Source organism: Cynocephalus volans, chromosome 6 (genome assembly GCF_027409185.1).
Source record: "Cynocephalus volans isolate mCynVol1 chromosome 6, mCynVol1.pri, whole genome shotgun sequence".
In the NCBI taxonomy this organism is placed as follows: Eukaryota; Metazoa; Chordata; class Mammalia; order Dermoptera; family Cynocephalidae; genus Cynocephalus; species Cynocephalus volans.
The window spans coordinates 156,423,650-156,437,530 of NC_084465.1; the positions used below are offsets into that span (position 1 = coordinate 156,423,650).

General features: G+C 51.2%; 1 protein-coding gene across 1 annotated transcript; it reads right to left on the minus strand.

The window, feature by feature from the left end:
- Positions 1 to 658: 658 nt before the first annotated feature.
- S1PR3 (sphingosine-1-phosphate receptor 3) lies at positions 659 to 12,382 on the minus strand. The gene is made up of 2 exons (XM_063100415.1): positions 12,186 to 12,382; positions 659 to 4,220 (listed from the first exon to the last, which is right to left on the minus strand). Exon 2 carries the CDS (start codon positions 4,070 to 4,072, stop codon positions 2,936 to 2,938), a length of 1,137 nt encoding a protein of 378 aa, XP_062956485.1. The 5' UTR covers positions 4,073 to 4,220; positions 12,186 to 12,382; the 3' UTR covers positions 659 to 2,935.
- Between the last annotated feature and the right edge of the window lie 1,499 nt (positions 12,383 to 13,881).

Below are 13,881 nucleotides of genomic sequence, written 5' to 3' on the forward strand. Positions count from 1 at the left end.
GACAAAGCCTCACCCATCTGACAAAGGCATGGGATAAAAATGCTGAAGCATTCCTGAAGATTTATGTTACCTTCTCTGATCTAGTGCCCAGTTGACCTTGGAATCAGAATCAGAAGTGGATGGATGGGCCTGAAGGCTATGGCCCTGAAGGCTATGGCCCTCGGTTGTGTTGGGGGCATTTCATCACAAGCTGTAACAACTGTCACCACCAGAACAGTTATTCCCGACACTGACCTCCTCTTTACATAGGACACAGGACAGAGAGGTTAAAACTGACCATCTGTAAGGGGGAAAGCTAGTAAAAGCCAATCTGATCTATTCTCTCCTGTTGCATAAATAACAGCAAATGGAGCAGAACCAAAGGTCCCATATCTTTGGGTTGTTCTTTTATTGACACAGCTCTTAGAGTTTTTTCCCTATTAGAAGACCCTTCCTCAAAGAGTATGGTCTGTCAAAATTGGTGTAAATAGTGCCGAATCCACCAAAGCTTCATTAAAACACCATCTATGATAGAGGAGAAGTATAAGGGGAGAAAGTTATTTGAGATTCTAAATGTGGTTTAATTCCCAAAATGCCGAGAGACACAGGTGCCAGGTGAGGAGCAAGTCTACCGCATCGCACACCACCGGGGTAGCCCCAGTGAATCAGTCCCACCACATGGACCCCAAGAATGGGTATATACGAAAGCTTGTGGTTTTATTTTTTTTAAAAACATACATTGGCAATAGTAAGTGAGAAATAGTAACTGAAATGAGATCAAATGCTTAGGTTTCCACGGTGTGTAAGATCACCTGCTTCCAGTCTTCCTTCCACATTATCTCCAGCTGGCCAGCTAGTTAGGAACTTACATACTGGTATCCAAGGTGGTTGTTTTTTGCATCTATCAAATGAGCACAATTACTTCTTTGGTGTATTTTTAATTTGGCATATTTTTAAGGTTGCTTAAAAGTTTTGTGTTATCTTGAAGGAGTGCACCACAAACATTGATACCTCCTGGTGGGATGGTGGGCTCCCTCGAAGAGTTAGTGGATGCAAGATATTGAGGAAGTCAGGGTTACGGAGCAAGGTGTTATTCATATTAGCGACAGAGAAATCCAAGGGCCGCCAGGCAACTCAAATTATGACACAGATGAAGTTCTAAAGTCATGTCATTACCGATGTGAAAATGCGAAACCAAACTGATGCATTTGGTTTTTATTTTTTGTTAACCCAGTACCTTAATGCTTTACTTTTCTAGAAATACCCTGGGTTTTCTCATGCTATTTGATAAGAGCATAAGGCATTTTCAGTGATGTAGAGAAGGCAACAAAAAACGCCCCTGATAAGCATCTGCTTACAGATATGTTTGATCTCACTCATCAGTAACAAAACGTAGGAAAGTCTTTGGTCAGTACATGGAGGTTACCCAGGACTCATGGAAATGTTCCTCAATAAGAGCAGCTATATCAGATAACAAAGAGGAATCAATTTCTCTAAGAAAAAATTATTAATGAGTTAAGAGACTGCTCTTTTAGATTTTACTCAGGCAAAATTCTCTCTGAACCTGAAAAACTTTAGGGGCCTCTCACTCAAGTAAGAATCCTTTTGAGGGTTGTTTTTGTTCTCATTTTTACAAATAACACAGCAACTACATGCTTATAATAGCTCTACAAACGTGTTCACTTGTCATCTGTTTGCACTGCATGTAGAATCCTTGAGAAAGAACGTGAACAAAAATGTCTTCTAAGTCATCCCTTTATAAGGTACACAGAGTGATACAGGTTCAGCTTGAGTTGAAAAGTACAATCCCAGTACCACGTAGGTATTATTATAATACATCTCTTGGAAGAATGCATAAACTGCCAGATCCCATTTCCGAACCTGACAATTGAACTACTCTCAGTAACAGTCACCATTAGTGTCAGCTTTCAGGAAGCTGTGAAACTTCACTGATGGCCCCAGCTCCTTAGCTGTGACAACCCAGCGGATTGCTGACTTGGTGCTTTTCTGATATAGAATCAAACTCAACACACACTTGACATGCCGTCTTGTACACCTATCCTCACTCAATGGGAACTCTCCATTACATTGTGCAGACCACTACTCCTGGAGACCTGGGCAGGTAGGCCAGGCCAGCGGTCTACCTGCTTCCCCCTTGTGGTTCTTTCTTGGTTGGTCTGGGGGGTGCAGGCTCCTGAGAGATCTTGGCTGGCTTTTCTGTGATTTGCAGAAACCTCCCAATAATCTCATGATTTGGCTTTTGGGTGTGCTTAAAATTATGCAGGTACATACGACTGAAGGGACACAGGGCTGGTTTGGGCCAGACCCACACATCTGGGGCCAGCCTTAGACAAACCCTTTTCCGGAATTTGGGCCTTAAAAACTTGCTTAACAGGAGATGTACTCTGAGGAGCCTGGGAATGGCATGTCTACCTAACTCACAACCATGTGCTTGTAGCTGGTGGTTCCATCAGAACGTACATGTATAACTGCTTCATAACTGTATGGTATACTGTGACTTTATGTAGGTACCACATGGCAAACAGCTGGAACACAAATTGTGTGTAACAGACATGTACAACTACACAGGGGTCCATTTTATGCACCATCAATGTAGTGTAAAGTTATCAGAATATCATCCAAAGACACACTGAGGACCACACTGTGTACTTTGTGGCCCACGACCTTCCCTCTCCGTGAACAACAAAGAGCAGCATCAGGGACTCAGTGGAAGGCAGTGGATGATGTCAGCAGCTTAGTACATTCAGAAGACCCTAGAGCACGAAGAAGACAAGGCACGTTGTCTACACGAAATGGGTTGGCGACCCCTCGGGTCCCTTCCTTCAGAGACGTCCACACGGGGCAGGCTGTTGGGTAAAATAAAGTGGGTCTCCCAAGTCACAGCACGCATGCAATAAATAAGAACGTAGCTGCAGAGGGGGACGCATGGAGGTGCTCACTTACAGAGGATCCCGTTCTGCAGGGTTTTGTTTTTGTCGATGATGCAGGACGAGGTGGCTGAGTAGGGCAGGTCTTCCTTGACCTTGGGGGAGTGGCTGCTGTTGTTGCTGCTGCTCGACTTGCTTCTGTTAGGGTCAAGAGTGGGCTGGATGGGCGGGGAGCGGGCCCCCCAGCCCCGGACCAGGCAGGTGCAGACCAGGCGGAAGAAGGCCCGCCGCATCTCCTTGCTGGCAAGCGTGTAAATGACAGGGTTCATAGCAGAGTTGAGCACAGCGAGCACGATGAACCACTGCGCCTTGAACAGGACGGGGCACTCCTTCACCCTGCAGGCCACGTCAGTGAGGAAGAGGAGGAAGAGCGGAGCCCAGCAGGCGATGAAGACGCTCACAACGATCACCACGGTCCGCAGCAGCGCCATGGACCGCTCGGAGGTGTTGTGGTTGGCCACCTTGCGGCTGCTGGATTTGACCAGGGAGTAGATGCGTGCATAGAGGATCACGATGGTCATCAGGATGGCGATGAAGATGCTGATGCAGAAGGCGATGTACCATTTGGAGTAGAGGGGCAGGATGGTGGAGCAGTCGGGGAGATTGTGCAAGCAGTTCCAGCCCAGGATGGGGAGGGCGCCCAGCGAGAACGCGATGAGCCAGCACATCCCGATCAGGAGGAAAACACGGTGCTTCTTGTTGGCGTCGTAGGGCCTCATCTTGATCATGGTCAAGTGCCGCTCGATGGCGATGGCCAGCAAGCTGCAGGTGGACGCCCCGAGGGCCACGAACATGCTGCCCTCCCTCACGAACCACACCGTGGGAGACAGGCTGAACGTCTTCTTGCCGGACATCAGAATGTTGACCGTGTAGGCGATGCCGGCCAGCAGGTCGCAGAGAGCCAGGTTGCCGATGAAAAAGTACATGCGATTGTGAAATTTATTGTTTTTCCAGATGGCAATCAAAACCATCAGGTTCTCCAAGACGATGAAGCTGCAGATGACCAGGAAGAGGACGCTGGTGAGCGTGCTGCCCTCGGAGGCCTCCTTCAGCCTGCCTGCCAGCTTCCCCACATAGTGGTAATGCTGCCGCAGGGTCTCGTTCCCCGGGTCAGGCGGCGAGCCCGGCGGCAGGGCGGTGGCCATCACTCCTCGTTCACAGACGGTTAGCTCCGCACTCCACGAGAGGGCGCCCGAGGAACGTCCATTTCAGGAGAAAACGATGACCGCAGGCAGCTCTAGCTTCAGTAAGGAGCATAAGCCAGACTCCAGCGAGGGTGTGGGAAGCAGGCTCCTGCACAAAAACACAAGGAGGGGCGCCACTGAGAAAGCGAATTCCAGCTAAGAAGCCACAGCAACAGAGGCTTCGGGAAAGGGCCTGAAAAATGCGGGAGTGTCTGGATGCCTGGTCAGGACAGGGCTGCAGAGAGGATCTTTAAACACAGGCCAAGTTCCTAAGTGACTGAGAGACCATGGAAAGCGATTTGGTGTCTGGAGATGCCGGGAAGGGAACTTCAGTGCACGGAGCATTTAATCGTGTAAGGAAGACAGACAGACCCCAATAAAACTTCCATCTAGAAATCTGAAAGCAGTAGGAAATGCTCACCGGACAGTCCTCATGTACCTCACAGGAGCTGGTAAACCATTATTCCCAGTTTCAAAGAGGGAAACAGGATTTTCTCAGGACAAAAAACCAGGACGGGATCGGAATGAGGCCTGCCTGATTTCCAAGATCTCCCTGATGAGTTTTGGAGCGACATCGTGGGAAGCACCCACCCTTCCCAGACAGCCTCCCCTGGGGCCAGAGCTAGGGCCGGAGTTCAGGTTTGGATGGGCCCTCGGTCTGCCTGGCAGAGCCACTGAAGGAGGAACAGCCCGAGGCTGGGCATGGTCCACGGCCACCTCACTGGTGGGCAGCCGAGCTTGGAGCTGCGTGAGAAGGAATACAAACCTGTGAAAACGGAGCAAACTTCTACTGAGGTTAAAGGGAGACAGAGAAGCAATGAAAATCACATGCACCTTGAGTCTGGCTTAAAATGCAGAGGCCTGAACATTAGATATCAGTAAATCCATGCATGTGAGCCAACAACCACCAAATCTGGGAGCACTATGAGAGGGGTAGAGGCGGCGAACCCCAGCCCCAGCCCTCGAGGGGTCCTGAGTTCTAATCCTTCCTCCACGCCCCCCTATAGGTGACATTGATAGGGTTCCTGTGACGTTGATGACAAGCAGACCCAATTATCTCGGCAGAAGTTGCTGTCAGTGCACTCATTTATTTTAAATTACAATATTTAAGTATGTAAATATATAATTAAGATTAAATGAGGTTAATTTAAAATAGCCCACTGTGTGAATCCAATGAAGTTTTTTGTTTTGTTTTGTTTTTTACTTGCATGTTTAAGCCCTAGTCCTAAATTTGGTTGAGACACACGGACACTCTCCAATGATACAGGGCTCCTCTCCTCCTGAGTTCATTCCCAGGTGCGGATCAAGGCCCAGCGAGGCCTCAGTCCCTTGAAGGATCCAGGGGCTAGTGCTGGGACTAACGAGTAGAAGAGGCTCCAAATGGTTGTGCACCCTCACAACTCTCCAGGAACCACGGATGCTGTCAAAGCCCTTCCCACCCTACATTGGTTTGGGGGACTTGGATTTTCGGAGATCGGAGAGAAATGGCCCATTGCTTCTTTGCAGAGATTTCTTCCAGTGTCCAGGAGCTTAGAAGTGGTGGTGGTTCTGGAAACCCCAGGGGCTGTCCGAGCTGACGTCTGTGGAACTGCTCCCTGACCCTTCCCAGCCCCTCCGTGAGAGCTATCTGAGATCACAGAGGGCTTGGGTCGAGGTCAGCTTGTTAGCCAAGGCCTTGTTCTAACTTCAGAAAGGAAAAGCAGCCAAGTTCTGAGGTTGGGCAGATGGAGAAGGACAGGAGGGGGGTTGCACACCCAGTCATGGTGACTCACCAGCCATGGCAGGCAGCACAGGGCCTGAGCCTGCCTTCCCTGACCTTAGCCAGCCCAGCTCCCTACCCCATTGGACCAAGACCCGGGCAAGACTGTGGCCTCATTGGCAGACCAGCTCCCTCTCACTCTTGCCCCTCCTGATTTCTATTTAAGTCTTGTCCATTCTTCAAACTCCAAGCCAAATTCTACCTGCTCTCTAACACTGTCTGGAATCAGCCTAGCCCCTGGCGATGATCCTCGGAGGCTGCCTATCACTTTTTGAAAGAAATTGCAGGCTGTCTTCTTAAGAAGCAGCTGACACTTTCTGAACACTGACCACGTACCCACGAGCACACGGTTGCTCTGCCTCGACTCTCTTGCTTCATGCAGTCAACAACATGGTGAAGTTCACAGCATCTTCCCAGCCCCTTGTGCCTTACCAGGTGCTCAAAGACGCTTGTGCCCTCCACCACCGCTCATCTAGTTATTTCTTTATCTGTGAGCAATGACTGGAGAATCACTATTTCCATGCCCTCACTTTCCTCAATTTCCATCCCCATTAAGGGGTGTCTTGTGGATGTGGACACGTGCCATTGTGAGGCTGCAGGCATGAGGAGAACCTGGGCCTTTGGCTGACCCAGCACCTCCAACACCAGTGCACAGCACTGCTGACCAGCGGGGAGGGCTCTGCCATCTCCACGTGACGTGCTGTGAACTGCACCATGGGTGTCCCTGTTCATGGGAAAGGCACAGAGCAAAGGCAGGAAAGGAGTCGGGCATGAGCAATGTCCAGAGAGCACCGTTTCCTCCTGCAGCAGCCTGGGAGGCGCCACCACCGCTGCTGAACGGAGGACCTTCACACGTCCCCACGCTGGGCAGCCAGCTGTGCTGTCCACGACACCACCGTGCTGGATTAATCTCAAGAGGTCCCTGGGACATCTGCTCCACCACGAGGATTTCTATCCCAGAAACTGACCAGCTGCAGACAAGCCGTGGTGCCAGTGCCAGTACCTGAGGCCCCTTTTCCCCAGCTCAGGTGGGTTCAAGTGTGGCTCCACCCTCCTCGTCCTTTTAGGTAGCTCTGGTATATTTTTATAATCCAGATTGTTCTTGCACTAACTCAGCTTGTCGCCTGTGCCTCACTTTCCCCCAAAAGAGCCCCTCACTACCACTTCATACGCCTGGAGGCACCCCTGAATGTTCTCCACACCTCTGATCTTGCCCACAGCCTGGGTAGGAGGGAATCGAGTCCTTTTACAGTGGCCAGATCTGGACATGCTCTCCGGAGTAGAGGGCTGGGGGGGCAGGGGGTCAGCAGGCTTACATCTTTTTCTTTTTCTTCCCCCCTGCATATAAAACTGAGCAGAGCAAAAAATAATCAAATGATTAAAAACATAACCAGCAGTAAAAACCACAATAAAAATAGTATAAGATGCACCAGAGATCCATTGAAACCATGAATCTGGAAAGCCAGCATATTTTCCCATTAATGCTTGATTTATTGTTTCCCTAAATTAAATATTCATCTCTCAAGGAGCATATTTTTCCAGAACATCTTTTGTTAAATACGACTCTCCACATTTTGCATAACCGGAAGATACCCGGTTGTCAATGGAATCTAAAACCTTATTTTCTCTGGATTATCAACATTTACAAAGCAGGCCCCATCCTGAGAGTTAAGTGCTGAGCTAAAGGCCACATTGATTTTGGATGCGTCTAAACATTATTGTGCATGGTCAAAAGCATGTCATGGACAAGTTTTCCCTTCCTCACCTGAGGGATGCCAGCCATAGATCTCAAGTTCACAGGAAGAAAGCTCTGCCCTCACTCCCAACCCCCACCCCCACCGAGTCTCCTGGAGTCCTCGAGCCCTGCTTGGGGCAGGGAGGAGGCATCCACCTCTCTGCGGTATCAGTGCTGTCACTACTGAGGCACTAGGAGTGCTGATGTTCTCGGGCAGTGGGCACTCACAAATGCTTGGCCAGCACATTTTGCAAAACTGGTGTTGTGGGGAGCAGGGGTGGCCCCCCACAGAGGGCAAGATGGACACAGTACAAATGCTCACATTTTGCTTTATTTTAAAATGTAAGCACACCTGGAGGTGGCAGTAATATTGTACATTTGATCGCTGCTTAGTTTCTGCCTGAACACTTAAAAAATTGAGCCCAATGCTGAGAAATGTGGGTAGGGGCAGACTAGCTTTGTACATACTCAGAAAGCTGGGGCCTATTACAGAAGACACAGGAGTACGGACAAGCTCCAGCGTAGACACTCTTTCTGATTAGTGGTGGTCTTCTAACCACTACTGATTCCTATGGTGGCCCACCCCCTTGGCAGATTCTCGCCCGGACAAGGGCACAAAGCACTCACTTCCAAGGGCTGCACTAACAAGTCGCCCTGACCCCAGAGTACTTGATTGTCTGCCTCTTCAGTCATTCTGTTTAGTGAGACACTGCTCTCATCTGAGCTTCTCTTAGTTCTACTCGATAAAGACTTACCTAGGAGTCTGCACTTCATCCTCATTAAGCTGGGATATCCGGTCTGCCTCAAAGCCTTTTAACACCAACACTTTTTCCTTTCACCAAAAAGCAGTAAGACACTGGCTACAAAATGATTCTGCTGTAGATGACTCCAGGTAGTCAGACCCTGCCAATGTCAGAGATGTCTACCTTCCCCCAGTCCGAGGGGAGCGTCCGCGGGGAAGAGGGGTGGGAGAGCCTGGGAGAGCAGACCGGATGGATTCCAGATGTGCTTTCTACGCTAGCGATTCACTTTCTCCACATGTCAATTTGAAAAATAAACAAACTATAAAAAGAAGGAAAAGGAAAAAAAAAGGAAAGGCAAATATTTCCACAAAGTCTGATCTTTCTTTCTAATGACATAAAGAAAAAGCACAATAAGACAGTGATAACTTTCCCCTGATCAGATGTAGGATGCTGTATTTTTAAAAGGCATCGCCTCCCAAGGAAATCAACTAATTCATCCTCTAAACTGAGTTTAAACACCAAGCATTTGCCAACAAGCAAAATTTCTTGGAAAGCAAGATTTTTTTTTTCTCCATTTAAAAGAATTAGAAAGGAAAATGAGTTGGCCATTTCATGGCTCCAGCAAAATTCCTTGGCTAATGAGTATTTTCCCTTCTTGGGGACTTCGCAGGGGGGCCTAACTCTGCTTGCAGGGATAGTTCATCGCGAACTGCCTGCTGCACAGACGCGCATGCCCGACACTGGGATCTCGGCCGTTGATGGAGCTCCCTCCCCAGTAAGAAAGCAAATGTTACGGACAAACCAGGGAGAGTTTTCACAGCTTCCCCCTCTTCTTCAGAGCATGGGAGCGAATTCGCTTCTCTGTTCGGTCTTTCAGCTTTCCAGTGTTTTTTCTACAAATCCCTCTCTTTAGCAAATAAAGCTCAGATGCGATTACAGATCTGGGCACAGTCTAGGGAGCCCCAGATAGGTTGTGCCACAGGAACTGTGGGTGCCACCCGAGTGTCTGTCTGGGTGAAAGTCCTCCTGGGCTGCTGGAGTTGTCCATGGGAAGGCAACTGCATTTGATACTAGAGGTTTTTTACCCTTGTTGCTTCTGTCAGTCTTTTCACACTTTCTCCCCTCTGCTTGGTCATGGTAAAGGCATAGGAATGAATTACTACTAAGCTTCCCACAGGATGAATGCAGGTATGTAAAAACAGGCTCTGCAAGGCCGCTAAAGACAGGCAAATAAGATGCATCCTGACAAAGAAGTCTAACTGTGGTCCCTCCCATCCTTTCCCAAAGCACATGTGCCACCTTGCACCTTGGATGAATCACATAGAGTCCCTGTGGCAGCATCTGCCTTCTGAATGTACACAGAGGGAAACTGAGGCTGGGGTGGCGGTGGTCATCTCTCCTTAGTCCCAGAGCTTGGAAGATATCAGATTCCAGTGCTTTTGGGGAGGCTGACACCTTTCCACTTGTTCTTTACCTGAGTGGTGACAAGAGCTTCTCTAGCATGCTTTAGAGGCAACTCGCTTCTAGCTACTGTGCAAGCACAATTTCAGAGTGCTATTCTGGGGGCTTACTGAGATATGTGGAAAATTTTGAAGCCAGGGAAATGGAGCAGCACTTTCAAGGCCAAAGAGCATGGTCGACTGACTCAGGACCCTCGGTCCGGCTCACTGCGCTGACCTGACACCAGTGCAATTCACTGACAGTGACGATCTTCCCACTGGGACCACACTCTCCACTGAGCAATCTTTTCACTGGCTTATTGCTTTGCCTCTTATAGGCACAGCTTCAATTTCTCAAAAATAGAAGGAAAAAAAAGGAGACTTTATGCCCAGTAGCTGTAACAATAACAGCAACTAAAATGTATGATTCACTGAAACTAGACAGGATTCCACTCAAACATCATATGATCTCCAAAAGCTTATGGAAAAATTCTTAAGGCAATTAATTCAACAGAAAGTGTATGGTAAAGGAATAATAGGAGACGGCTCCAAAATTGATAAGGAGCTGTGAAAGCAAATGTGAAGGCACAGAAAGGCTCAAGAGGCCCGCAGCACTGTGGTTCTGCTGAATGTAAACAGACTGCTTAGGGGTGGCTTCCCGGCTTCAGCAGCACTCGGAGCACAATACAAAGTGCTGGCAGTTAAAAGGTGCAGGGAAACCCCAAATTTGTCAAGATTGTGGCATGCTCAAATTCTCATTTTCTCTGTCATAAAACTGTATACAGTGTAGGTATTGAGGAAGACGGAAGAGATGCCATGGAATCAAACTAGTGTCATAATTTTCAGAAAGAGTAAAATCAGCCTGGATTCAGAGAAATAAGGTCATTAAGCCAATATATAAAGTTTTTTTCTACAGGAAATGGGAGTTTCTACCATCCCCATATGGTAGAAAATTATGAGGAGAGTAATGCGCTCAAAAAATGCACAAATATAAAAAGGAAAATGACGTTTTTCAAAGATGGAAACAGACTGAGAAATTATTCTCTCTTAAGGGATGGCTTTGTAGTTTATATCTCTGATATCAGGTGACGGGAGCTACTTAGTAGGTCCAATGTGAGCATTTACTGGTTTGTTGACTGAGAAAACCCAACATGTGGCTCTTCTACGGCAACAAAATTATTCATCCTAGCATTGAGCTCTGCATCGATTAAGTAGAAAACCGTACAGATTCAGACACTTTCACAACTCCTCAAGCACAACACACACACACACACACACACAGAGAGAGAGAGAGAGAGAGAGAGAGAGAGAGAGAGAGAGAGAGAGAGAGACACCACCACCACCACCTCCTACACCAACACCAGCCCTGGGCATGGCCATCCCTGCTAGTCATATACCTGCAGAATATAATAATCCTTCCCTTGGACTTTCTAGGAATTATATTTTTCTTAACCATGTCAGCAAGATTTTCATCTCTGAAGAAAAAAAATGTTGAAAAGATAAATTACGAGCTCATGATTACATACAATATCTATGACTTCTAATGGAAAGACGCATAATTCTGGAAGTCTCAGCACTCTGGCTAGGAGTGGGTACTATGTATAGGGTGGACCTTCCATTTTAAAAAGAATCTTCCGGAAGAGCCCTCTGTTCATGCTGCTACTCTTTCTTTATTGTAATGTTCAAAACGAAGTGTGTTCCCTTTAAAATTCCAACAACAACTCCGTCTCTTATATCTAAATATAAAAACACCGCCAAGAAACATGCCACTGGGAGTGTCCAAAGCCAGAAAGAGAAAGACAGCATTCGGACACTGGGTGGTGAAAAGCCTTAAAGCTTCTTTTCTAGGCTTTATCTCAGTTGCGAACGCAATATACTTTTTTTCCGTGGGAACCTCATTACTGCATTGTGGGGGCTTTGTCTTGCAGCCCGAGTTCTGACAGCTCTAACTGCCTTGTTTGAGAAATGTAAGGAAGAATGCAGTGTTGTCGCTCAGGTAGTTAAAAGAATGATTTTTCCAGGCGCACGACCCCAGCCGTCTCGCCACCCCGAGCGTTCCCAAGCCCTCGACCTGGGAGGGCGCCTAACTTTGTAACTGTCCAAGACGACTGACAGGACTTCTCCAGGGAGAGCCTCTTCACTTTCATTCTGGTTATTCACATCCGGCTCGTTTTAAACGCTCCAGCTGTAGTTAAAAGGCAATCATCCCCCTCTGCTCCTGCGTGTCTTCGTCACCGGAATAGATGGCCTGGGGGTGGGGGTGCTGATGTGGAGCGCTCGGGCGGCAGGCGCGCACTGGCACGCCGGGATCAGTTGCAATTCTGTAAGAAAATTGGGCCCAGTGTCCCCTAGCCTACCCCGGGCGTGCGCGCGCCCCGACCCGACTCCGCCGGCTCACCTCAGTCTGGGAAGGGCACTTGGGCCACCCGCATGCTGACGGGTGGCGCGCGGCGGTGCCGGGATACCCCTTCTTCGGCCCAGACGCCAGCTGGACAGGGAGCCCCGCGGTCTCGGGGCTCGGGAAGTCGTTCCCGGGCCTGGGGTCTCGCTCGAGCTCGTCCTGCCACTACGCCGGGCGCCGGGGTCCTGCCGCGTGTCCCCAGGACCGGCTCGCTCAGCCTGCGCTGGCGCGACTCAGACCGCAAACTTTTCCAGCGGCCCGCGGGGGCGGGGCCCGGCCTCCGCCCCACCCCGCCCCCCTCCTCGGCCCCGCCTCGCCCCCGCCTCGCCCCTCCCCCGCCACCCCTCCTCGGCCCCGACCCGCCCCCGCCGCCCCTCCCCCCTGCTCCTCCTCGGCCCCGACTCGCCCCGCCGCCCCTCCCCCTCCGACCCTCCTCGGCCCCGCCCCGCCCCCGCCGCCCCTTCTCGGCCCCGCCCCCGCCGCCCCTCCTCGGGCCCCGCCCCGCCCCCGCCGCCCCTCCCCCTCCGACCCTCCTCGGCCCCGCCCCGCCCCCGCCGCCACTTCTCGGCACCGCCCCCACCGCCCCTCCTCGGGCGCTGCCCCTCCCCCGCCGCCCCTCCTCGGGCCCCGCCCCGCCCCCGCCGCCCCTCCCCGGGCCCCGCCCCGCCCCCGCCGCCCCTCCCCGGGCCCCGCCCCGCCCCCGCCGCCCCTCCCCCGCCGCCCCTCCTCGGCCCCGCCCCCACCGCCCCTCCTCGGGACCCGCCCCGCCCCCGCCGCCCCTCCTCGGGCCCCGCCCCGCCCCCTCCGACCCTACTCGGCCCCGCCCCGCACCCGCCCCGCACCCGCCGCCCCACCCCCATCTTCCCGCCAGTCTCCCGCGCCCAGTGTCCCGCCCTGCGCCCCATCTGTCTCCCAGCAGTCGGGCTTCTCTCACCCAGCCTGGACACCCTTCTGCACCCTCCCGGTCCCCTCGGGGCCCGGCCCATGTCCCCTGTCCCTAGGCCGGTTTCCAGACCCTGCGAGCTCCTGGTGTCAACCCTGGGCACCTGAGGTTCCCGAAGGGGGCAGGTTCCGAACCGGATCCGCGAGGTGGGCTTGGGCGGGCGCCTGCCATGCTGATAGCAAGGGTTTGGGCCAATTATTATTATTATTATTATTACCATCATTATCGTTGTTCTGATGGTGACCACCGGCCTGGCCGCATTTTCGTCGGAGCTTCTGGGCCTTCTCCCCCCCCACGCCTGCTTCGACCCTCTCTCCGCTCCCACCGTCCCGCGCAGAGGCCCCCTCTCTGGGCGACGCGCGCTCCCGGGCCCTGTGGGTGCCGCCGCGCCCACCCTTGGGCACTGAGCAGCCAGCACCAGACCAGCAGCTGGCAGATCTCAGCCGACCCCCGCTCCACAAATTCTTTTTCAAACAGAAGAATCCCCGGGAGGAAATTGCCGAATTTTCAATTAGAAAGGCAAAGCAAAGGCCGTGATTGAGTGAGCACAGAAACAATCATAGCAGCTCCCGGGAGAGGGAAGGAAAAGAAAAAGAGGAGGAAAAGGAGAGAGGAGAGAAAAAGAGGAAGAAAGAAGACAAAAAAGGACGCGGAAACCAAAGGTCTGTCCGTCCCGTGCAGACAGGATTGGCCTAGCAGGGCCCTGGAGAGAGATGGAGAGTCCTGGTGACAATATCTCTGGTCACCTTT

Excerpts from the sequence above, each read along its gene's own strand:
- S1PR3 (XM_063100415.1), bottom strand. The coding sequence starts at position 4,072 with ATGGCCACCGCCCTGCCGCCGGGCTCGCCGCCTGACCCGGGGAACGAG.